Source organism: Brachyhypopomus gauderio, chromosome 4 (genome assembly GCF_052324685.1).
Source record: "Brachyhypopomus gauderio isolate BG-103 chromosome 4, BGAUD_0.2, whole genome shotgun sequence".
Lineage (NCBI taxonomy): Eukaryota > Metazoa > Chordata > Actinopteri > Gymnotiformes > Hypopomidae > Brachyhypopomus > Brachyhypopomus gauderio.
The window spans coordinates 14,256,388-14,282,131 of record NC_135214.1 but is presented as its reverse complement, the minus strand read 5'-3'; the positions used below and the strand labels follow the sequence as shown (position 1 = coordinate 14,282,131).

At 47.6% G+C, this 25,744-nt stretch overlaps 1 protein-coding gene across 1 annotated transcript in view; it reads left to right on the top strand.

Moving 5' to 3' along the window:
* Positions 1-11,003: 11,003 nt before the first annotated feature.
* Positions 11,004-25,744, top strand: part of hdac4 (histone deacetylase 4) — a 69,685-nt gene continuing 54,944 nt past the window's right edge. Inside the window, exons 1-2 of the mRNA XM_077002469.1 lie at positions 11,004-11,173; positions 17,511-17,806. Of these exons, the coding sequence (XP_076858584.1) occupies positions 17,785-17,806 (22 nt within the window). The 5' untranslated portion in view covers positions 11,004-11,173; positions 17,511-17,784. The remainder of the gene's footprint in view (positions 11,174-17,510; positions 17,807-25,744) is intronic.

Sequence of the window (25,744 nt, the reverse complement as noted above, 5' to 3'; positions counted from 1 at the left end):
TTGCTTTGCCTGGTAACAACACCCTCTTCATGACACACTGCAGTATTCTCACTTTATATTCTACATCAACCAATGACGCACTGCCTCCCATGTCAGAATGTTGCACTGTGGTACAATAATTAAAGCCCATAGCCGCAGGGCCTTACTGCGCCACTGGATCCATTTTTAGCCACGGCCACAGGTTCAAGACTATTACTTCTTGTTGCACGGATTTGTCAAATTTAGCATAAACGCTCCCGTGTCCTCTGTTTATACACGACTAGCTTGTGTCTGCTGTTGTCCACCTGCAACTCCCGTTAGACGCAGGCGCATTCTAGCTGGAAACGAACTGGCTTTTAATTAACCTGAACGTTGGCCAGTATTGCTACGTGTGCGTACGCGTCCTCCACTCCATTCATCCGCCGTGGATTGTGAGCTGAGCGTGATCCTGTCCGCTATCTCAGGTATTTCTCCACTCATGAATCCAGCATGTCTTTGTCCTTTCACTCTTTCTAACGCGCTTACTTTGAACACAACATGAGTGCATACGCTCCACTAATGTTCCAATATGCTCCCGAGAGCTGATCTCTCTGAGATGGAATCTCAGGTTCTGGAGAGGTCAGGTCTCCTCCCTGTGTAAAAACAGCAGGTTCTCCCTGTAGCATCTTGTAAATTCCATATTTAACATACAATCCAGGCGGTGATAAAGGCTTGCAGGACGCAGAATGGAGCTCGTAGCTCAGCAACGTTTTGGGTCGTCAGGTCACAGAATGAATCCAGCACAGGAACCACTTGTCACCTTGACACCTACCTTAGTTCCTCAAACGCAACTGATTCACAGATTTCTCAGCCTCCAACTCAGATAATAAATATGCTTTACCTTGCAACTCAAAAAAGGGGAGAATGCTTTAAATTCATCTTTTCATCTCTCAAGCATGGAATCTAATAAAAGCAGATGATTTTATCTTCCGTGAAGTCTCTAATCAGTGCTGTAATTGTTTTTACTGAATTGAACTGCATATTCTCCCTCTGTGAAATTCCCATCCAATATCAAGGTCAATTCTATCGCTCCAAAAAGACCATGCACAACCCTCACTCTGTTTTCCACCATACCCAGCTACGTATATATACAACTGTTCAAACTTCCCAAGTTCTCTGGCTGAAACTGTCAACTACAAATGTGATGTTTGAACAGCATTGCATTCATATTGTGGGTATCATAATTTACAAAAGTGAGTGGTGCCAGCTTCTACCAATGGATCTTTTACGCCTTTGCTTTCCTGTGACGTAAATATCTGGGGGGACCCAAGTAGAGACCAGCAGCATCACAGGTTGATGTACTTCACGAAAACCGATCTGTGCAAACCATTGATTAGTGCATGTGTGCTGGGGAGGTAAGATATGTATCATGTTAGCAGCACTGATAATAGCAGTGTGAATTCTGGACAGGTGCAGCCTGCTATGGGGGTCTTACAGTGTACACCAGGCAGATGCATACAGTGAGATGTGTATGTCTGTTTTACATACACTCATCATTGTATATTGCAAAGGTGTGGGTGTGGAGCTTCTGTAGTGTTATATAGTTTTATTTCAGATCGATATTCGGATCCAGTAAATACTAACATGCCCGTATATTTAAATCTTTATGCAAAATTGCGTATATACTCCCAGTTTGTGGGGTGTTATGGGGGTTTAGTCAGATGCTGGACACAGGCTTCTTGGCTTGTAGGGTAATGCTGTTCTTACAAGTGTGTTCTGTTTTGCTCAACTTAGCCCTCAGTGGTAAAAGAGTGATGCTTACAAGCTGGAGACAGGCTGCAGCATTTTGAGCAACCTGTGGGGAATTGTTAAAAGATTCTGAAGCAACAGCGGGACAGAGCAAGAAAAGCCCTTGGACCACAGTAATCTGTGTTTAGCACATTGTGAAGAAGGGCATAATAGTGAATAATAGAATATATATGTATATATGGAGTTTACAGTTAATGTTAATGGTTAATGCACCCTGGTTAATGCGATGTCTTGTAGAATCTTTCGATTGTAGTAAACATGTTTTCTCAAGGTTAAGCTTGTACAAAATATGAATGTTTGGAAATATTCAAGTTGTGGGGACATGCGTCCTGATGATTACCTCAGGCATCATCCTAATCCAGCCAGAAAAGTCTGAGATTAACTGCTGAACACATCTCACATTCTCACTCTTCTTCCAGCTGAAGCAGGATCCGCTTGTCTCCCATCTGTTTGTCCGGGTCATCCCCTACGCCCAACCCCTGACCACTGACTCCTGCTCTCACGTCTTGGGCTGCTCCGCCTATCTGTGTGGGTTCTGGCCTTGGTCATGGAGACACACGCAGCTTCGGCGCCACATGAAAGCGGTGTGCTTATCAGCAGCAAAAACTACACATTCCGCCATGCCATGATAGCGCAAGAATTGAGAGGCGATACACGCTGCTCAGAACTGTGTCATTAAGAAAGACTAACAGATGGCAGGTTCTGGATGCAACCCAGATCTGAGTCTAAAAATGGCAGAGGGAGAAACTGGTTCAGGCCAGTTGTCACATTAATAGTTCTTTGTTCTCAGTCATCTCCACCAAACCTCCACTGCAGCTCAAAGACAACAGCACGCTGCTCTTCATCTTTACGGCCATGTCGTGATGGCCCTGGTCCCGCTGTCACTGTGTCTGTTAGCATTACCCAGCTCACAGAATACTGCCAGATACTGAATCATCATTTCAGTGAATGAAACAATGACATATGGAGATATAATGTAGATGTACCACGCCAGTCCAGCTCCAGGCCTTTAAAACCCAGATGGTTTTATCATTCAAATCATCTTACTTTGGTGCTTTTCTGTCACATACAATTACATTTTGTTTATGCAAAATGCAAACAAATAGCTGTTTACATTACATGCAGATCAAAACATTCAATAGACAGAAAAGTATACGGGTTAGTGTTTGGTTTCTTTGAACTTAATTAAATACATTTCAAAGTTTGTACAAAGTTGGTGCAAAGGTTTCGAGTTGAAACACTTTACAGACTCTGTCCTTACCATTTTACAGACACTTTACAGACTCTTTCACTTTACATACTCTGTCCTTCCCATTTTACAGACACTTTACAGACTCTGTCCTTCCCATTTTACAGACACTTTACAGACTCTTTCATTTTACAGACTCTGTCCTTCCCATTTTACAGACACTTTACAGACTCTTTCACTTTACATACTCTGTCCTTCCCATTTTACAGACACTTTACAGACTTTCACTTTACAGCAGGGCCGGAGTGGGCCACTTTTTCAGCCCGGGAGTTTCATGCCCAAATCTGGCCCAAAATAATTTTTCCCTCCCAATCGGCCCAAACTAGAGATTGACATGAGCCGGCCCATCGGGAATCCTCCCGAATCTCCCGGCCACTCCGGCTCTGCTTTACAGACTCTTCCCAAATGTTCTTCCCATTTTAAAGACACTTCACAGACTCTGTTCTTCAGAAGATGATGTCTGATCGTGTGAGGTCAGCAGTTGTCATGGCTTCAGACCAGAATGCAGGACACAGGACGCTGCTGGGACAGAAGAAACGTCTTGCTTAAGGTGTCGCATGTGGAGGGCGTCGCCTTCTCTTCTTGGTGGTTCTCTTTGCAAGCTTAGTTCGGAGCACAGAAGGTATAACTTGGCCCTTGACATGTGTAGTCCATTTTTCACTCCGAAGCATTCCTACAAAACACATCCTCTCCATAAAATCAGCACTGTGCAATTTATCCAGGGGGTTTAAACACACAAGAGTAGTTATATAACACATTATAATCCACTGTTTCTATGGATACCCTAGCCCCAACTGGCTTCGGTTGTGTTGCCAGAGAGGTATGTAATTTAAGCTGTTACTCTCACAAAAGCTCATCTTCCCGATGCCACAGAACGCTGCTGTTGTCACTGGATTAAGGGGGGGATTGTGGGTATTGTGCTAGAGAGCAGCATAACTGGACCATGGCACATGTCCACCCTCCCCCCCCAACCTCCCAAAAAAGGACACGAGACTGAAGAAGAGATGGAACCTGCCACTGAATACAAATGACAAGATGCAGTGTTCAGAGTCTTAACCCTGTTGCTTCTGTTCCTGTATGGAATAGGTGGCTCAAAGCCTGTACAGATATAGATACAAATAGTACAAGGTCTTTGTACAGCCACACTCACATTTTCCTTCTGCGAAAAAGCAGCTAAGCCTGTTTTAATGGACACCTCTATATGTTTGACAAACACGTCGACAGGTTAGTGATTTCCTTTCACTGTGGCTGAAACCAGCTCAAGTGTCATGTGCACAGAATCAGGGCCGTGGCTCTGTGTAATGAATCTCTTGGCGTGTTGCGTTGGCGGTAAGAGGGTGTTTCATTATTGTTCTGGGTGACAAAAGCGCTGAGCTTGTGGAGTGCGGGAGAAATGGCTCCGTGCTTTAGGAGGGCCTGAGGGGCCGGCACCCAAACAGCCTTGATGAGACGTTGTAGGTCCTTTAGAGAACAGGGGATTGTGGTCAGAATCACCATAGTATGTGTGTGTGTGTGTGTGTGTGTGTGTGTGTGTGTGTGTGTGTGTGTGTGTGTGTGTGTGTGGAGTCACTTGTACTGTATATAGAGTCACTTGTGTATGGAGTCACTTGTACATGGAGTCACTTGTTTTTGGAGTCACTTGTATATGGAGTCACTTGTATATGGAGTCACTTGTTTTCAGAGTCACTTGTTTTCAGAGTCACTTGTTTTCCGAGTCACTTGTGTATGGTGTCACTTGTCTATGGAGTCACTTGTATTTGGAGTAACTTGTATATGGAGTCCCTTGTGTTATATGGGGTCACTTATATATGGAGTCACTTGTATATGGAGTCACTTGTGTATGGAGTCACTTGTGGAGTCACTTGTATGGAGTCACTTGTATATGGAGTGGCAGAAACCTGGTTCACTCCTCAACAAGATGTGGCAGGAAAAGTGGCCCTTGCGGCTCACAGTCCTGTAACACACGGTGTCTAAATGTACTGGGTGCTGAAATGGGGACATGTCCAGTCATCTTTCACCCAATTACAGTAGCCAGCGAGCAGAGCTGAGTCTCACCTGCTGGCCTGTCACACAGCCCAGCACACAAACACAGGTATTAGCACTAAAGAGATGCCATCTCTGTTACTGACTACAATAATTGAAAACACTTTTTGTGAGCTGGAGAGTGAGAAAAACTCAACATTCTTTCTGTAAACTATAAACTGGACGCTGGGGCTAAAAAACATCTCAGCATGTTAAGATGCTGAGCATAAGGGTGGTATGCTGAGAGGTCAAAGTATTGGTGGGGTGTGGGGGAAGAATGAAGGAGATTTCTTTGCCTGGGCAACTGGGTGTGGTACTACAGGGGCAGTTACTTCATGTTTTTTTCATAGAGATGGGCCGACACCTCAACGATAATGAGATTAAATAAATGTGCTAGGACTCGCGCTTGCATTTCTCCCCCTTTTGCCTCTGTTAAACTAAAATTAAATAAGATAAAATTAGATAATGGAGTTATTAGATTGTGTTGTGGTACTATTAGATTATGGCATCAGAAGAAACTTCATGGTAATGATGTGTCAGTCCATTCTCTGCACGCATTGTGTGTTTTGGCATCCTCTATAACACCCCCAAACCACACACACACACACACACACACACACACACACACACACACACATACACACAGCCCCACCTCCCCCAAACTGGATGGCATGGAATTGGTTTCAGTGTACAAATGTCTCATAATTAACGTATCTTCTCATAGCACCTCTGTCTCAGAGGACATGGTCTTTCGAGCTTTAGAGAACCTGATCTTCTTGTCATAATGAGCAGGACGTTCTATGTCTGTTGTCAAAGCTGTATGTGCCTGGAGTTTCTTATCATGTTGTTTTGTCAAATTATTTCATTGTATTTGCAGAACATTTCCTGGGTTAACTACATGTTCAAATGGTTAAAATAATATCCACACAATTTGTAAAAGCATTTGTAATAGCAAAATATAGCATTTATCCATTTTTTCACGGGTGTGTTTGTTTCTGTAACATAAATCTTGATCTATATTTTTTCATTATTTAAAGAAATATTAGTTAAGCATTAATTTTCGATGAAATCCCTACAAATTGCTGAATTTCCATAGCTGTAAAATTCTGTGGTTGTATCATCCCCAACACTAGTAAGGGTTTATTTCCAGTTCGAAAATATTGTACACAATGTGTCACAACATTTTTCATATTCTACCATTCAGCCAGTAACCTTAACTTACTAAACGACAACAAAAACAACAACAAAAAATGTAATGATGCTTTTGTTGCCCTTTCCACTGTCAGACCCCTGTTGGCTCCTGGAAGCTATGATCCAATGCAGGGACTGGCTTGTTTATATCCTGTTAGGAATCTGTCTGCTAATTGGCCCGCTTACATAAGAGAAACCTGTGGGAGACAGGAGAGATGTTGTCAGACGTGTGGAGCAAACACAAACAATGGAGTCGGCCGCGGGCAACGCACCAAAATGGCTGGTGGTGGGAGTTCCCGGGGGAGCCATCAGTCAGGCTGGCATGGACACTGAAAGACCAGTGGAGAGGAGACAAGACGCAGAAGAATCTCCACACCCTGCACGAGACTGAAAATGCTGAATAACACAAAGCACAATTAACTGAATCGCCCCGGGCGAGGGTGCAGGTGTGTGCGGACGGGGAAGGTTGTGACAGGGTAACAAATAGCTCTGAAAGAAACGGTACATAAAACTCTTTTAAGAGCTTTTGAACACGAACTGGCCACTAATCTGTACAAATTAGCGCCTCTACTTTCTGGAAGAGGAAAACAATGCCGGGTTATAACTCATAGCAGAATCAGTGTTGCTATGTTCAGATTAGAGGAAACTGCTTGAGCCACTTGCTAATCTGTAATAAACTGAGTGGGAATCTCGCTCCTTCTAGTGGGAAACGGTTCCTTCTCCAGATTAATTTATCTGGGATGAAGTGAGCTCGCAAGAAATGGTCAGGTCAGTCATTTGCTTCTGTCCAGTCAAGGCAGAGGGTGACACTGCAGGAGTAACTATTTGCATAGCTATATATAGCTATTTTACTTGTCAGATGCATATTGGTTCTTTTTGGGTCACATGTCTGATCAGAAAATGTACTCCCTCGAGTGACATGCAAGTTCCCTTCCTGTCTGAATGATGGGAAAGAACAGCAAACCCTTCAGATCCCTTAATTCACAGATAATCTGACCAGCTTTTATTTATGATCATGACATCACACTCAGCACCAATATGGTCTTAGCTGCAAATTCACAGGAACTGGAAAAACTCCATTTAAAAAGTTAGGAACAGTAGAGTTGGGGTTGGAAATAGTTTTCTGACTTAATTCACAATGAAAACACCCTTGCTCGTAATTCTTTCAGATCGCCTCTCACAAAGTGGTTGGGCTGTTCACAACTGCCATAAAGTGACATTCATTAGCAGACTTTTAAAGTGAAATTCTACATGCTGCCCATTTAAGCTGATCTGTGGGCTGGCGGAGCATCAATTACCACACAATAACCTTTTCCTGAATCGGACCCTAACAGCTCCAGTAAGTTCCCTGCTGAGATGAGATAAGTGCAGAAGCGTGGACCGTCCTTTATCCGCTTATCTGGCCATTCCACAATGTGCATGCTTTATTTATTTGATTTTCACCCACCATCTCTATTGACCTATCCGTGCTCGGATGTTCAAAGTCATTCTGCCATCTGATGAGCGTGTATGCTGGCATTTACTGGATCAGAGGTTCATCTGTCTGTGCTGTTCGCCTACAGTTGGTGTCTCGGGCGCGTGTGTGTGTGTGTGTGTGTGTTCGGGGGGATGATGCACTCTCTCTTGCTGAAGCTGAGACAGGAGAGTCGCTCTGGTTAATTACAGTGACAAGCGCTAACCACCTTCTTTGGGCCCTCTGTGCACTCACAGAAGTGACGGGCTCATTTTTACAATGTAAACAAAATCCTACATTCACTGTAATCTAATTAGCACCTGGAGCAGAGTGTGCAGGCAGCTTGCCTGTCCTCACACTGGAGAGAGCTACACGATCCCTCCAATTCCCTGATCACACACTCGATTCAGCTCTGCATGCATACATTAGCACGACTTAAGTGGATAAAGACAGACCCGACACAAGGTTTAAACATATAGAATATCTTTTTTGAAAGAATCTAATTTGATATTTTTTTGATAGTGAATGAAATTAACACAATGGTGAGACTAAATGTGACGTGAAGTGCTGTTTTTTTCTCACGTGTTGCTGAGATATCTCACGTGTCAGGAAATATCAAGCATCTTGAAAAGGGCTACAGCTCTGCACAGAACTGTAAGCAGCCTGTCCTTCTGTTTCACAGCTTTAAATAGAATTGCACTGAGCAGACGAGACTTGGCATGTCTGCCCAGAACATACTGGCCTGCAGAGTGAATATCGACAGATCTGTACTCGTGTATGCAGATGTAACATGCATGTGTATGTTTGTATGCTGACTAAAAGGATGCTCACTTGATGTATGAATATGAATCATCTCCCTGCCACTGTCAGGACCCATCAGGGCGAGAGTTATGCACCATCTGACAGCTGCAGTCCGTTGCCCTCTGCCAACGCCTCAAGCAGCCTTCACGACCAGACAGCGCAACTTTAGCAACACGAGACCTCAGTCCTGCTATTGGCATACTATAGAAGGATGTATTTTTGTGCCAAAGAGTGTTTTGAATTCTCATAAAAAGAACATCAACTTAAAAAATATGTACAATAAAACAAGGCTTCATCCTGTTTTCTCTCATTTTAATTGCTCTGCTTTCCTAGGGCTTGTTATTGCTTTAGGAATAATGGGTTTGTTTTGTTTGGGATGCTGGCAGTATTGAGTGGTAAATTTATGATTTCATTGGAGCTTCTCCGAGAATAATTAAGGTAATTAAATTTGGTCCAAGATAATCATTACTGTTACTCAGTCAGTGCAATGGCGGCTAAATCGAGAATTTGGGAGTGCCCCAGGGAAAAGTACAAACCCATAAATGAATAATAAATTATTAATAACAACAATATAATACCTGTGTCTTATATGATGTTATGTAAGAAGCAGAAATTTCATAAACAAACTAGTTAAATAAATAAATAAAGGTTAGGTAAGGCAAAGCAAGGGTTAATTACTGTATACATACCAAGCAAAGTTTCAAAGTGCTTCATAAAAAAAAATAAAGTTGCAACATAGATAAATAAAACATTTGATTTATAGGGAGATGATAAACTAAAAACAAATGATTTTAATAAAATATATTTCAAGTGCAGATCCCAATGAAAACAAATTAAACGTAAATAAATAAAGTAAGAAATAAAAGTGCCATGTAATGCTGAAATTTAAGAGAGAAACCGAACTGAAGGAGCTGAAAGTGCTTAAACTGAAATGTAAGCCTGGTCTAATAAGAACTGTTTCAGTTCAGTACTTAACAGCATCTGCTGTTGGGGCTCTGCTATTTTCTGAGAATTGGTTCCATTTAAAAACAGCATAAAGCTAAACGCTGCCTCTTCATGCTCCATGTTTCTACTGTGAGTTGGCAATGATCTGAGAGTTTTGATATCAGACAGAAACGTTGGTTCTACACCATTAAGTGATTTATAGACCAGTAATAATACCTTAAAGTTAACTTTGATAATTACCCAAAACATGAAGTTTTCAAATGAATGTGAATTTCCCATGCATTTCTGAGAGGCATTATATTTACTGAAAATAATTTAGCCAAACCTCTCTGAAAATGTGATATATAAAGAGAAATATTCTGCCTGCTCTCAAAGACTTCTTCATAAGTAAGAGAAGCTATATATAGCAAAGCTAAATTAGCAAATCTTTCAGGAAAATACCACAAAATAACACAACAACAACAACAATAACAACACTGTTCTTAAAGCCGATGTGTTGGAAGCCAGAAAAATGTCACTGGATCTGAGCGACTTTGAGAAGAACCAAGCAAACTTGTGATGGCCTGACAGCATGGTCAGAGGATCTCTAGAAGATCAGCCACTGACAGCGTCATGTGAGCTCTACACCCACTGATGTGTGAGAAACATAGATGGAGGAGTGGAGGCTTAAGGAGTCCTAGCATTCATATCCATGTTACTGTTATACATACCTCCTACCCAAACATTGTTGTGGACCAAACACTCATCTTCCTGCCAATGGCATTCCCTAACACCGGTCTCCTTCAGCAGTATAAAGTGTCTGGCTACAATGTAAAACATGTCCACAAATGGTTTGTGGGACATAAGAAGAATTTCCCTCTGGGATCAATAAATTATTTAGCTATCTCTATCTAATGACAAAGAGTTAAAGATGTTACCTTGACCTACACATTCCCAATATCTACATTATGATTGAGCGTCTATGTTATGTGCTGGAAATCAAGCTTGATCGTGGAGACCCCACCTCACAACTTACAAGCTTTAAAAGATTTTCTAATGTCTTGATGTCCAGATACCTCTGGACATCTACAGGTCTGGGGGAGTCGGTTAACGGCTCATTACTGTTTTGATGACAGGATGGGGAGCTTGACCACATTTGGCAATATATATATATATATATATATATATATATATATATATATATATATATATATATATATATATATATAATTAAGTGTTTTCATTTATTTTTAAACTAGTTGAATTTCAAAAGAACGCTCACAGATCATGTATGATAAGCCTACATGAAATCTAAACCTGTGTTTAAAACATTACTTGTCCTTATGCTGTGCACATTCGTTCTGTGTACATTCGAGCGCTCGTTTTCGCTCTGAACAAACCCAACTCGTCCAGCCTGGGCTACAATGCCATTCAAATCTCTTTAAACCTCTTTTATTCTCTTATATTCCAGCGAGTGCACCGCCACACACACGCTCCCGGCTCCTGCTCCTGCCCCACCGCGCTCATGTCGCCTTTAAAGCAGCATTTAGAGAACTTTCTGCTCTCTGCGCCCGCCTCTGGAGGAAATGTGGGGACGCCACACGTGATCCGTTTGCCAAAATCCAGTATGGCGGAATCCGTCCGTGAGTGAATCCGTCCGTGAGTGAGTCTTTCCGACGGGGACTTGAGTCCACAGCGTTTTGGGTGTTGTGGAGGACGCATCTGGACCCGTCTGGACCCGTCCGGACCCGTGTGGACGGTGAGAGGTGAGAGCGGCGCGTTCCTCCCCATCTGTGTGCTGGACGGAGAGGAAACTTGAGCGCGGACGAGACGATCACAACAATGTCCGTGTGTGCTGGGTCCGTTTGGACCGCAGCGCTCCGTCTCCGGTTAAGTTGTAGCGCGTTCTCGCTTTCTCGGTGGACTCCAGCAGAACTTGGCGGTGTCGTGTGGTGTTCCGCCGTGTTCGGGGTTATAAGGGTTTTCATTTGGTGAACTATAGTGTGCTTTTTGTTGTTAAACTGAAGCTTGTGCGCGGTTTTCTCCAATTGTACGACAGCCTGCGTGATCGCCCGTTCGTCCCGGGCGATGTAGACGACCATTCGTCCTCTACTGTGTCCGGTTTAGTGCACTAGACGTGAACCAGGCGGGTCGGGCTCGTGCATCATGTCAACAGTTTAGTGGCTCGCGCGTCTTTAACGTCCCGCGAGCGGAGGACTGAGTTACACCCGCTCGCGCTCGACCTGCCCTCGCTTGTTTTTGTGAATGAACTAGTAACAAGCTTTTTATATGGTTTCAAACCGGAAATAAATGTTTCTTTATTGGGTGTGGGAAGGGGGCGACGGCGGTTAAACGTGTTTTTAAACAAATTGTTTCCCTGTTAAATGTTTATAACTTTGTTTGATACTCGACAGTCGCGCGCGTGTTGCAGCGAGGCCCTCCTGATCGACATGCACCACCCCTGTCAAACAGTGCAGAGTTTGAGCCTAACTAATCATAGGTAGATTTATAGATATAATTGACCCGAAACTTGTTTTGCTGTTCCTGGAATACGGTCTTTATTTTGACAAGGTACGATCTTAGATCGGCATTCATGTTTCACAACACTTAATGGAAACAGGTAGAACACTGCCTTGCAGACTCCCGTGTAGTCGTACACATCCACCCTGTAATCAGAGCATGTCGGAAGTGAGCCCGTCCACATTCCTCTTTCCAAGGTCCAGCCCTCAGAATTCCATGCTGCACAGGAAGAAGGTCAAATCAGCCTTCCAAGAACTTGGCACAGAGGCTAGTGTAGGTCCTGAATAATAGCCCAGCCTTGTGAGTGCGACCGCATGTCTTCCTACAGGTCCACGCTTTTATAGGCCCCGAATAACAATTTACATCAGTTTTGAGGCCCTTGTTAATCAATTCTACTCCTCAGGGCACATAATTAACAGTGCTGGCTGATTCGTGGTGCTTGCCAGATTGTTCTCTGCTCTATCTGGGGAAAGAGTGAGGGGGAGTGCTAGCCTCGTGCCCTGTGCGTGTGCAGCGCAGTGGATGGAGTGTGTTAAAGCTGGTTACAGTGAACCCGGAACGGTGACGGGCCTGACTGTTGTGGCACCTAATGACAGGGCCGGATGCGCAGGTCATTGGAAAGTAGCGTTTTGGCGGCCGGAGGCAGCGTGGTTTAGGAACTGATTATTAATGTCCCTGGAGCTTGTGTGGTGCCTGTTATGCTGCTTGGCTGCATCTTGGAGCTGAGCAGTAATGAATTACAAGGCGAGGTGTGAAATCGGACAGATTCAGTGGGTGAACCTGCTAGGCTGTGTGCAGTTCGACAGTTGGACTTGCTCGGTGGCGGCGGTGCCGTGCGCGCTCCCTCTCCTTTGTGTTCCCTCCGAACTTGGCCAGGCGGCACGCGAGCCGCGGCAGCCAAAAAATGGCCCCAAGACTGCAATTACCAAGCGCCTGCTTGTTTCGATTGGTCGTGTGATGGAAGCTAAACAGTGGCGATGGCTGATGTGTCGCGGGCATTGCTTCGCCAGACGCTTGGGCTACGAGATGCCGCCCACCGCCATGACTGGTGGTCCAGGGCTGGGTCGTGATATGGTGGGGTGACACCACCCTGATGTTGTGGGGCTGGGTCGTGATATGGCGAGGTGACACTGTCCTGATGTTGTGGGGCTCGGTCGTGATGCGGCGGGGTGACACCGCTCTGATGTCGTGGGGCTGGGTCGTGATGCGGCGGGCTGACACCGCCCTGATGTCATGGGGCTGGGTCGTGATGCGGCGGGGTGACACCGCTCTGATGTTGTGGTGCTGGGTCGTGATACGGCGGGGTGACACCGCCCTGATGTCGTGGGGCTGGGTCGTGATGCGGCGGGCTGACACCGCTCTGATGTTGTGGGGCTGGGTCGTGATGCGGTGGGGTGACACCGCTCTGATGTCGTGATGCGGCGGGGTGTCACCGTCCTGATGTTGTGGGGCTGGGTCGTGATGCGGCGGGGTGACACCGCTCTGATGTTGTGGGGCTGGGTCGTGATGCGGTGGGGTGACACCGCTCTGATGTCGTGATGCGGCGGGGTGACACCGTCCTGATGTCATGGGGCTGGGTCGTGATGTGACGGGGTGACACCGTCCTGATGTCATGGGGCTGGGTCGTGATGCAGCGGGGTGACACCGCCCTGATGTCATGGGGCTGGGTCGTGATGTGACGGGGTGACGCCGCCCTGATATCATGGGGCTGGGTCGTGATGTGGCGGGATGACACCGCCCTGATGTCATGGGGCTGGGTCGTGATGTGACGGGGTGACACCGCCCTGATGTCATGGGGCTGGCCTGCGACTCAAGCAACAAACAGGTGGAACAACTTCAGCATCAATCGCACTCTCTAAAACCTGTGCATCAAGAGTTTGAAAAATGGGTTACAACAGGTTGCAAAAAAGAGACGTTTTCCTACATGTTCCTGTGTGTCCCCTTTTTAAAAATACATTTGCTTTATTGGCAATCCATTGTGAAGTCTCAAATTCTTGCTGTTGACAAGAAAACTTGACCGATAAATGATGCATTAAAGCAAAGGGCTTTTGGAACGGGACACGCCTACCAATAAATGTTGTCTTAATAAACAACATACATTTTAACGTCTTTTAAACAACATTAATTCTAATATCTTCTAAACAACATTTCTTCTAACATCTATTGATTTAAATGGTTTACAGTGACATTAGACCTGCTTGTCAGAAAGTCAGATCACCCTACTGGAGTAGTAGATGCCCAGAGCGTCTCAGGACTCTGAAACAAGCTAAACATACAGACCTGTTACCTTCAGTCTTTTAAAAAGGTCCAGGCCGTTCTTCCCCTAAAGAGTATTTTCCTGCACTCTGCAATTATCCTGCCAGTCCTTCATATCACTTAGACAGTTAAATAGTTTTAAATTGGATTACAGCTGGTTATATAGTGGAAAGAAAGACTGTAACAGTTTGAATTTTTATTAGAAATTGTCACATTTTGAAGTTCATTTAAGAGGCAATTAATAATGAATCTTAAACCTATTTTATGATATGTCAAAGGTTTAGATATGTCATTAAAGTAGCAATAAGGGATTTCTCCAATGATTCTTCTTCACATTGATACAGCCATTGTACCGACACCTAGTGACCCAGATGGTTCAGAGACTCTACTAAATCTGTTTTAAACATGGTCACTTTCATGTGAGGCATACACAGGTCCATTTGAGGACTACAAAGCAGTTTGGTTTATGGGGAAAAAAGTAATGTTCATGAATATTGTTACATTACATGTTGGTGGTAAAAATATCTTTCTCTCACACACACACACACACACACACACACACTCACTCACTCACACACACACAGCTTGAGAGAGAGAGAGAGAGAATAATGTGCAGTAGTTCTGCTGCTTGGTGTCAGACGGGCGCGGTGTGGATGGAAGGCACACACACCTCACTTCCTGCCCTGCGTCTGTCTCAAAATAGCCCAGCTGCTGCGTGAGCCCCGCCACGTGAGGCCCTCCGCGTGAGCCCCGTCTGCAGCGAGCGTCCCCGAGGGCCTACGCCCGAGCGCTGGAGCTCCGCACGTGCTCCCCACTACTGACTCCACCGCAGGCGCGGCAGGCCGAGCTGATTGTTGTTGGGCTGTGCTAGTAAACACCTCCTCCTACCATTCAAGGATAACAGCCCTGATTCGTCAGGACTAACAGTGACCACAAAATGGAGTCTTAAGTGTCACTCTGGCAGTAGGCTGACGTTTGGAGATGACAGGTTCGCCCACAGCAACAAGAAATCCAACATGCGGGTGGAAACGTTTGTGTAGTGGGTGCATGGGCGGGGCGTACGCGCTCCCTCAGCCTGTCCTGCAGACCCCCAGCGTTGCGGGGTCCATGTCGCCATCGTGAGGGCTGTCCAACATTTGTGCGTTTTGGATGGACGGGGGCGTGAAGTGCTTCTGTGGGCTCTCGGCCAGCGAGGTCCGAGTGTGACTCGACTTCATCCCTCTTCTTTCTGAGACGCTGCACACGATCAGGCAGGGAAACAAAATGGTAACGCTCATTGCTCCGGTGCGTCATTAGGGGGAGATACTTTACTTTTAATAGAGCTAGCTAGATTTAGAGAGAATTTAAATTAAATTAACTAATTTGTCTTAGCAGAAGAGATTTTGAGAACTTTGGAAAGAGAGGCTATTTAAGTGATGAATAGCTTAATAAATTCTGTTGAAGCCTTTTTACATTTGAAAAGGGAAGTTTTCGAAGCCTCTGCTGGCCGTAGGTTTTGGGGCAGGTTTTAGCCCTTGCTGTCCACACCCCTCCTCAAGGCCAGCAGGCGTATACAGTGGCAGAGATCAGATAGCCACCACAACCAGCCAGGCAGCTCTACAACAGCCCAGTAGGCCCCAGAATGCCTGAAAGGCTAGCTCTGCCACTGCTCACGTTCAGGAAGTGGGTTTGTGTTTTGGGGGACTTTTGAAATGTTAGAGATGTGAACTGTGCAAAAAAGAGAAATGCTTTTAGAGAGCTGGGTTGACGGGTGGTACACGCCCCTCTCACTGATTTAGTGGGAGCTCATGCCCACATTTACAGGGCTCTTCACGAACAGCCCCCCCCCCCCCCCCCCCCCCCCCCCCGGTGTCTGAGAGGGGCATCTGAGTGGGTGCTGTGTACCCGTCGGCTTATTTAAAAACGGCGTGTGTGCGTGTGCTCAGCTCTGGCTCGTCCTCCTCCGTGTGCGGGATGGGACAGCGGGAACTCGGTCCCTTCTCCTCCAGGGATCACCAAGACGCTCAGAAAGAGCCGCAAGTCCAGCAGATTTGCCCTGGAAGAGGTTAATTGCCCCTCTGTTTAAAACTGGGCATGGCTTGGCGGTGCTGTGGAGTGTGAGCGGCGTGTGGAGCAGGCCGAGCCGCCATCCTGCCTCCGTCGGCGTAGGTTTGTGTGTCATCTGTTGATGTGGGTGGGGGTGTTGGAGGAGGGATGTTTTCTTTCATTAGTGTAATGATTGCTACCTCTCAGCACACCCACACACACACACACACACACACACACACACACACACAGGCTTCACCACAGGCTTGAGTATTTGTTGTAACTAAGATCTATATGCCCCACAAGCTGAGGCATGGTATTATATTATTCTCATAATATTTTACCGTGAAACTCATATTTTCAGGATTCTCAAGTATATATATATATATATATATATTTGGTAGAATGGATAAAAGTTGCGCATTTCTGAAGTGGATTATCTTCTTTTGTGACCAACATGAAGTAAAATCATTACAACTTTTCCCAGCTTTTCATAGTGGTCTTTTGAGCATTTGAACACACAAATACATTTCAGATACTATCTCTCCCCCTGGCATGTGAGAAAGGTGTCGGTTCTGACCCGCTGCGTGGATCCATACCTCTGTACTACCTGTGAGAGATGCTTGGGCCCAGAGTCCTTCAGTCCTGCCTCTGGCCTGAAGTGTCAGTCCAAGGGTTCAGGCGCACGCTCACGGTGGGGGAGGAGCTCCAGAGAGCTGTTGGAGCTCCACGCCTCTTTCTGTTGCTTTATCAGTAGTGCGGCTGAGCTCGTGGGCAGGGGGAATATCCCCACCCCCCACACCGCCTCCACTCAGACAGCAGATATACACGAAATCCCTTCAGATGCCCCAGCTGGTCCTGCCCCGGGGCAGCTTCTGTGCTGCAGGTGACATGCCGGCTCAGGGAAGGCATCTATGCTACCAAACAGGCTCTGCTGAAGATGTGCGTGTGATGCGTGCGTTATGGGGACGCAGACACGCGACACCCCCGTCCTGTCATGCGCATGCGTGTCGTGTGTCTGTCTTTTCTTGCCCGGCTTGGTTTCGTCCCGTCTGAGTGAAGACGGCCGCGCTGGAAAGAGTGTCAACGGTGTCGGATTTCTGCCATGTCATGTTCTCTGACAAATATGTGTCATAGCATCCTTCTGGCCTGTTCAGGGTCGTGTGTTTGTGTGAGCGTGCGCGCGGGTGGGTTGGTGGGAGGTGTTTACCTCAGAACAACAAACGTGTAGGTTTGGCAGTAGAGAAGGTTGATATCGCTGTGACTGACTTTCTGTGTCTCTTTGTATCTTGTATGCCTCAGTTTTACAGTACGAGTAGAGAGCCAGACGGACCTGAACCACTGGATAAGCGCACGGCCACAGGGGGGGGCGCTATGACCAGCTGAGAGCCCTGTCAAACCCCCCTTCCCCCCTCCCCCTGGCCCCTCGTGCAGCGGGACAGCCGGCTCCGTGGATGGTGTTCTCCCTGCAGACGTCCCGGAGCACCGAGGTCCTCTCCACACCTTCCTCTGCCAGGACACCCACCTCCTCCCCCCCTCCCTTCCCAGAGTGACCCGAGAGTGAGGAGTGGCGGAAATGAGCTCGCACACTCACCCAGGTAAGAGTGCTCTGCTCTCCCATCACTCCGGAACCTCAGTCCTGAAGTGCTGCTCCCCGGCTGTGGAATCGGGCTGAGGGCGCTCCGCCTCGCCCATGGAGAAACACTCGAGCGGCCGCGAGTCGGTATTGGCTCATGTTTGCGCGAGGTTCTGCTGTGTGATTGGCTAGGGTCAAGCGTCAGGTGTGTTCTGTAGTCGTCAGCGTTACGGGGCTGCTTGCAAACCAAACCTATTGGGATTATGAGGTTGTGGCGGTACAGGCTGGTTCGTGGCGGTACAGGCCGATCGTGGTGCTAGTTGAGATACTTGGTTTTCTCTCAAATACCTCCCTGACCTCACAGTGCCCCTCTGCCAACCCTGCATTAGCCAACTGTCAGCTATTCTAGGAGACGCCATAGTCATACGCAATGCCAACTTTTCCTTGCTTGCTCTGATTTTATTATATAAATAAATCAGAGCAAGCAATATATATATATATATATATATATATATATATATATATATATATATATATATATATATATATATATATATATATATATATAAATTTCTATATTTTGCCTGTCCTATTTCTCCAGAAACTTTGTGTACTACAGCAGAATTTTTTACCCAGCCCCTAATCTTCCCTCCTGTCCTGGCTGTTTCTTGGCTAGTCCCCCCGGGCCCCCCTCTGGGCATGGCCTGGTGGAAAGGTAAACACTCTGAGGACGTCGTTAGGCTGGGCACATTTTTCGTCGTCCCTCCAGGGCCTGGCTGGGTCGAGTCGTGCCTGCGTCAGGTGTCCGCTCCCTCCGCCTCGCAGCGCTGCTCAGGGCTTCTTTACACTCACCTCCGAGCTCCCCGAGCCGTTTAGTCAACTCTTGCGGTAATGTCTGCCCCGGGTCCGGCCCAGCTGCGTCCGGGAGACCCTCTCCTCCGTCCCTGCCGTGGTGAGGAGCGGTGAGGAGCGGTGAGGAGCGGTGAGGAGCGGTGAGGAGCGGTGTATCTGTGGCGTTTGCTCTCCGCCCCTTGCCTCAGGAGCCGTGTCAGGCGGGGGTCCTGGCTCACACTCCCGGCCCCGATGTGTGTGCCGCAGCTGGGCTGGAGAAGCTGTCGTGCTGCCCTCACCGTACCCTGTGCTTAAGCTGTGCATATATACACAGGAGCCTGGGGCCAACTTCCGCTCGTGTCTGTGGGCCTGCCGTACCTCCCCAGCGTAAATGATTTATGGCTGTAGGAGGCCTCCATCACAGGAGCATGTGTTCTACAGCCCTCACACACCCGTAGAAGACACTTCAGGGCTCCATCATAGGCACATTATCTGCACCTCTGCAGATCTGTGTGAGAGTGTGTGTGTATCTTATATCATGGAAACCAGTTGTGTGCAGTAGTGGTTAGTTTTGGTGGTTGGTTTTGCATGCGCTCTGAGCCAAGCTGTTCGAGTCCGGCGCCTGCCTGCATGTTGGTTCCTCCCCTGAGCAGCGGCGGGTACTGGAGGTGTCTGGAACAGCTACACCCCAATCATCTGATGAGGTGGTGGGGTTTTTCCCCTCCGTGTCTACTTGGCCAATCTTTCATGTCTCCTCCTCTGCCCACAGTCCCCTGAGCCACTTGTAAGCGTGTGGGCGCGGCCCACCGCTGTCCTCGGTGGGGGGGGGGGGGGGGATTTGCCCCGGTCTTCCTGCACGTCTTCCTGATCTCATCCCCTGGCAGCTGGGCTCCCGGGGATGGGTCTACTAAGCACCTCACATCGGTGTCAGATCTCCATTCCTCTGTCCTGATATGCACTTGTGTCAGACAGCAGCTACTGGGACCTGAGGGGGGACAGGTTAGGCCTCCCCACAGGGAACCATTTGAAGCCAGACCTGTGCTACACAGTCTGCCCACATGAACACACGGTGTCTCTGGGACTGCTGTGAGGAGCAGGGCAGTCTGTTTAATCGCAGGCAGATTCCCCCCACGGATGGGTTTGTTTTGTGTTTCCCTGCTCCTCTAAAATGTTTTTCTTTTGTTTCTTCTGCTCTTTTGTAATGACCGTGTCGTGCAGGACGTGTCTGATGTTAATGATGTTGAAAGGTTACCTCATTTGTTGGTCTGATTAGCACTCTGGTGAGAGGTGACCCCCCCCAAGAACACGATAACGATCTTCCGTTAAATAACATTTCTCTGCTGCAGAGACGAGCTGCACACCTGAACGGAGTCGCCTTGCTGATTTAGGATCGTCTGCTTTGACTTCCTGTCCCCGTGAGGACTTGGTTTTTGCTTCCCAGGCTTGTGATCGTGTCCTATTGGGAGCAGTGAGGGTTAAGGGTGCGTTCTGCAGGGACCCATCCACCACCGCCCCCAGGCTCACGGACCCCCTGTGAGTGGGTACGCGGGCCGCCCCGCCGGGCCGGCAGAGACCCGACTCCCTAGAGGAGATTAAAACCTGCGTAAGGCGGTTGCCATGGAGTTCTAAGTGAAGCTCCCTCTCTGGTGGTTGACTGTGATTGAGGTGTTAGTTAGAGGCCACATCAGCTGTATTTATTTATAATTGGCAACTTGGACTGTTGATGATGATGATGATGATGTTGTTGTTTTGTTTACTCCCCTGAATGTCTAATGGTCACCATGGACTCTGCTGCTACTGCGCTACTGTACTTTGGCTAATAGCCACACAGAATCTTCCAGAAGGACTGAGTTCACCACTCAGATGTCATGCCGGCGTTCTGCCGGATCCAGTGGCACGCGAGTAGTATTGGGAGGTGAAGGGTCCGGTTTAGCCATCCATGTCTAACTGAGTCTGATTATGTAACGAACTGCAGCTTCTTGTTTCCACAATGGTCACGTGACTGCCGGGGTTGTTCCATGGTCACGTGACTGCCGGGGTTGTTCCATGGTCACGTGACGGGGTTCTCCAACCGTGATCATTGTACGGGTGTTGTAGGAGTGGACAGGTTCTGCTCCGGGGGAACAGGTGGAGTGTGTTTCTGCCCCTCCCTCCGCCCCACCTTGGGGAAGGTTAGCAGGCCAGGAAACCACACCAGCCACATGCCCGCTGGTGGGGTCCATGTTGTCAAAGTGCTCATGAGCAGATCCTCCCAGCCATAGCACCACCCTCAGCTGAGCTCAGACATCTCTCCACCCGCCCCCCCACCCAGACGTGCCTTTCGCACAACTGTGGAGGATGTTCTTAAAAGCTTCTTTTAAGTTGTTATATAGATAAGTGCAAGACTTGATGAGAAAACATTTAATGCCCCTTTTAAGACAAAAACGTTATCTACGCCCCCAAACGTGGATGCCAGGTTTTTACGACTGCCTTTGTGTGCCTTTTTGAAAAACAGGCGTACCGCGATTAAACATTAAACATCACTTCACCGCTTATGGACTTCCAAGAAATTTGGATGCTATCAGTCATTTGTGGCTGGAGTGTTTGATGTCCCCGATATAACTGTAGTGCAGAGCTGACATGTTTGGTCACAAGTAGATGATTATCTAGTCCTGTTTTTCAACAAGGTGTGGGTTGTAAAAGTTCACACCGATGTCCTAGTGACTCTGCAAATCTGCACGCGTGTGCACGGTCTTGTGCGTACCTTGGCCACCTCTCGGGCTCGCGCTGCGTTTTTGGCGTTTCCCCGCACGGCCGCTCGTCGGCTCGGTTTTGGTGGGTAAATCGAGGGTGTGTGCGATGCCCTTTCAGCTGTTCAATCTCTGCAGGGCTGCCCTGCCCTGTCGGTAAACATTCACACTGTTGTGTCAGTAGTTTCTGATTGGTGGGGCCGCGTGGCTCCTGATTGGGTGGAGGCCTCATTCATTCCTTCAGGGAGACTGTGTGCATGTGCTGACTCTGGTGCAGCTGGGCCCTGGCACCACCCTCCACAGGCCACTTCCCTGACGGAGGCCTGGGCGCAGCCCGTCCTGTGCGGCCCGGCTGACGTCAGGGCCACTAATCTGCAGGCTTTCATGACCCAAACGGCTCTAATGGTGGCTCGGCTCCAGGGCAGGGGCTCGCGGCCCTGATCCGACCCAGCTGCGGGCGCTGGTGTCCTGGGAGCGAGAGCTAGGCAGCGGTGCAGGACCGAGCCCTCCGAAACGTAATGGCAGTCCCTGCTTTCTGCTCCGCTGCAGAGGGGAGTTGGTTCTGCATGTCCCGCGGGCCATGGGCCGCCTTCCCTCACGCGCTTGGCCCGTAGTGACGGCACCAGCCGGACCTTTGGGGTGTTGACTTGAACTGCGTAATAGCCTGGATGTATTTAACCGAATCAAATCAGAATAGACTTAACATGTATGAGACAGCCCAGGAACTCACTGCAGCCTGCCAAAAAAGTTTATATGTCCCACAGATATTTTCATTGCCAAATTAAAGCTGATCCAGGCATTTTTCTGAGTCGTGTGTAGTTCAGAGCAAAGCAGATGTGCGAGACTTTTCTCTCTCCCTTTTTCTTCGGGTAGAAAGTTTTAAGTGAAAAAGTTTTTTTTTTTTGCTTTTATGTATTCTGAAAGGACTAATATACTAATTGGAGTAGTGTTCAGGCTTGAAATGCTTTTAATTATTGTGGTTGAGGCAGATAACGGGTGAAAATGAGTTCCGTTTATAGCGTGGATGAGACCACGGCTCACAGATACATCACATTTGAGGTCTTCCAAAACAAAATTACATAGTGCTTTAGTCGAACGTATTTGTCTGTTTCCTTTCAGCATTACTAATGTGTTATCTAATTCCTTGGATGTTTTGACTGTGTTGTTTGGACACATGCCTTGGGAATTTGAATCATGCATCGTTGGCTTGTGAGGTGTGTATTTTGGTTTCCATGGTACAAATTTTTACTTGTGATTGTTTGGGCGTGCTATTTATTGGGCCTGTGTTCTTATGTAACCCTGCAGCGGGGGATGGGCGTCCTCTCGCCACTGTCTGACTCAGAGACACTTTGTACTGCCGGTTCAGTTTCATATTCAGGCCATTCCTTCTTTTCTCATTATACGAGGTGTCGGCCACCTGACAATCCAGAGAGCAGGTAACAGTAATAACACCCCCTCAGACCTGTCAGTGCATCTACAGTGTCTTTAGTGACCAAGGCCTTTTGTGTCCTGCGTCTCCTGTCCAGTTCAATTTCTGTCCATTGCATGAGACGGCAGAAGTCCCCACGTGTTGGTCCAGCCTAGCGGTTTCTGATGGATTTGGGAGGGGTTGTGAGAGCCTAGTCATTTTGAGGCTGGACCTGCTGTGGTAGTTTGCATAGGGCAGTTCCTCTTCCCAGCAAGACCGTATGAACATTGGCAGACTGTAGGACTAAGAAACTGAATGACTTTTTTGTCGGGTTCTCGGTCTGTTGCGTTTTTAATTTGCATGCGATTTTATTTGTTTTGTTTTATGTTTACATATGTTTGTTGTTTTGAGACACTTTCCAAAAAAAAGATTTGGAGAAAATGACTGTAAATGCATCATTCATAAAGGTTGTGAACCGTTGCACCTCACACGCATGTCTGCCACTCCTGATCTGATCGGTGTCCTGCAGACGAACATCCTGGAACAAGAGCAGCGCAGGTGTGACACGTTCTGCCGCTGAGAGAGCTCTTCTGGTCTCCTCAGCTCTGGCTTACTGAACAGCGTGTCTCTAACAGGTCGCCGTCAACCACCAGCCAACAGCGGTCACAGCAGCTTTGTGTCAGGTCTGTGGCAAAACCTGCCCGGGTCCGCACGTCCGGGTCCGCGTCCCGAGCACGTATGAATCCATAAGCATTAGCACTGTTAGCTTCTAACAGTGCCTCGAAGGTTGAAATAAAAAACTGCGTGGATTGCCTCGTGTGTGGGCAGCTGAAAGCAACACTGATGTTTCTCTTTACAAACCAGCTCCACGTATCAGGTGAAGAGCCCCTGGGCTGTTGATGGTGTGAGCGGAAGCACACAGCCAGGGCTGAGGATGAGGATGCAACTCTTCCTCTGCAGTGCAGTGAAGCACTCAGGGCACTGGTAGAAAGTCGCAGGCCCTTTGTCGGCCATGTTTCTGGGCGGGGAACCTGGACCACATGTTGAACTGCCTTTTCAAGTAGGTTCCACGCCTGACTTGCATGCCTGACTAGTTACACGCCTGACTGGGGCTCTGACTCGCATGTGCAGTCTCTTTTTTTTCTTTCATTCTTTCTTTCTTTCTTTCTTTCCCTCTCCCCGTCTCTCTGCCCACCCCTCTCCGCCGAGTTTTATCTATCTGGCTTGTGCCTGAACAAGCTCTTCTCCTGCCGTGATGAATTGCCAACAGCCTGTGTGTGTGTGTGTGTGTGTGTGTGTGTGTGTGTGTTTGGGGATGTCTTGCGTCAGTAAATCGTCACAAAGGCAACACCTCTGCTTCGAACGTAAACACGGGGACGTGCTGGGTGGCGGCCGATGCCTGCCTGGAGTTGGGCCCAGCGCCACGGGCCGTCCCAGCCCCACAGAGCCACTGACTCAACACCCAGGTTTTATAAGGAGGTCTGGCCGCAGCCCTGTCTGGGCAGGCTGAGCTGCTGTGAGTCTGGGCCCAGCTCCATGCCATCTGAGCGCACGGCAGACACAAAGTCTGACTTACTGAAGTGATCAAACGAATTGGTGTTGGTGTTTGATAATGGAGCTAAAGTAATAAGGGAAGCGTTTTGTAATTCACTTATGTATTCCTATAGGGGAACGCTTGAGTCCTTCAGGCGCCGGTGGCAGATCTGTGGTGTTTGTTTCTGGGGAAACGGCTGCTTTCATATCACTCTGCAGATCTCAGCTTTTTGCCATATCTCTAACAGTACGCACTAATTTGCAAACTAGCGGTACTTTTTTTTTTAATATACAAAAACAGATCCTCAAGGGGGGGAAAAAGTTTCTGTGACCTGGTAAACTTCGTTTGTATATGAATAATTGCGCATGTTCTAAAAACGTACCGAGCAGAAAGCCTATTTTGGCAGGTGCATACCCTGTGGCTGCTTGCCTATACAAAGTAATGAGTAAGCATAAAGCATGTTAATTATGTACATGTTCAAATCCCAGCCATGCTCGCCACCACGCATGTCTCTGCTGGGGCTTTGCAAGAGCTTCTCGCGCAGTTGAGTAGCTCAGAGGCTTTGGAAAGTGCTTTTTTGACCCATCACAAATGGAGATGTCGGAGGAGTCACGTGTGCGCGCAGATATCAATGTGGAACGTGTGTATGTATAATAAAACGAGTTGTTTGTCTTCTAGTCCTCTGCAGCTGTAACTTCATTGCCGAGGGAGGAAAGGCCGTGAGCTGTAGGGTTTCCAAGACTCCATATTCTGTGGGATAAGCAGAACGACCCCACATTTATCTTGCGGAATGATTGGACGGAAATACCTCGTTCAGAATTAAAGAAATGGTGCCAGTCTGTTGAATGGTCCATTTTGAAGGGTTTCGTATCCTTAGAAACCTCATTCATCACGCGTCAGTCTCACTGGCCGATGCAAACGTGATTGTGTGGGCTATATGTGACCATATTTGACTGTGAAGTACGGTAATGTTTTGTCGGGGGGGGGAGGGGGTGGTTCTTCGTTATTTCATGTACATACAGGGCGTTTATTCCCCTACTGAGGTTCCTTTATACGCCGTGGCTGTGGATCCTGGATGCATGTGACATTCCCGTGTTGTTTTCGGAATCGGATTTGGAGTTTGTCTCTGTCCGGCCGATCCAGCGTTCTCCGTTTGGATGGTAGCCATGTTTGGGCTTGATGCCAGTGGACTAGGGTGTGCATTCCCAGGATGGTAAACCCTGCTCCAGGGGGACCTTTGCCCACTGGGTGAGGCAGAGCTCAAAGACTCAAAGTATCCCTAAATCTGTTCTGCTCTCGCCTGCTAGCAGATGGTTTTGAATAATTCATGACAAGTTTGTGGGTAGTGTTCGGCATCGTATTTATCCTGGAGACTATTGGATTTCAGAACGAGAAACCTATCCAAACTGTTCGGCAAAGGACTCGTGCTCTGAAAATTCATTCTGCGATTTGATATTT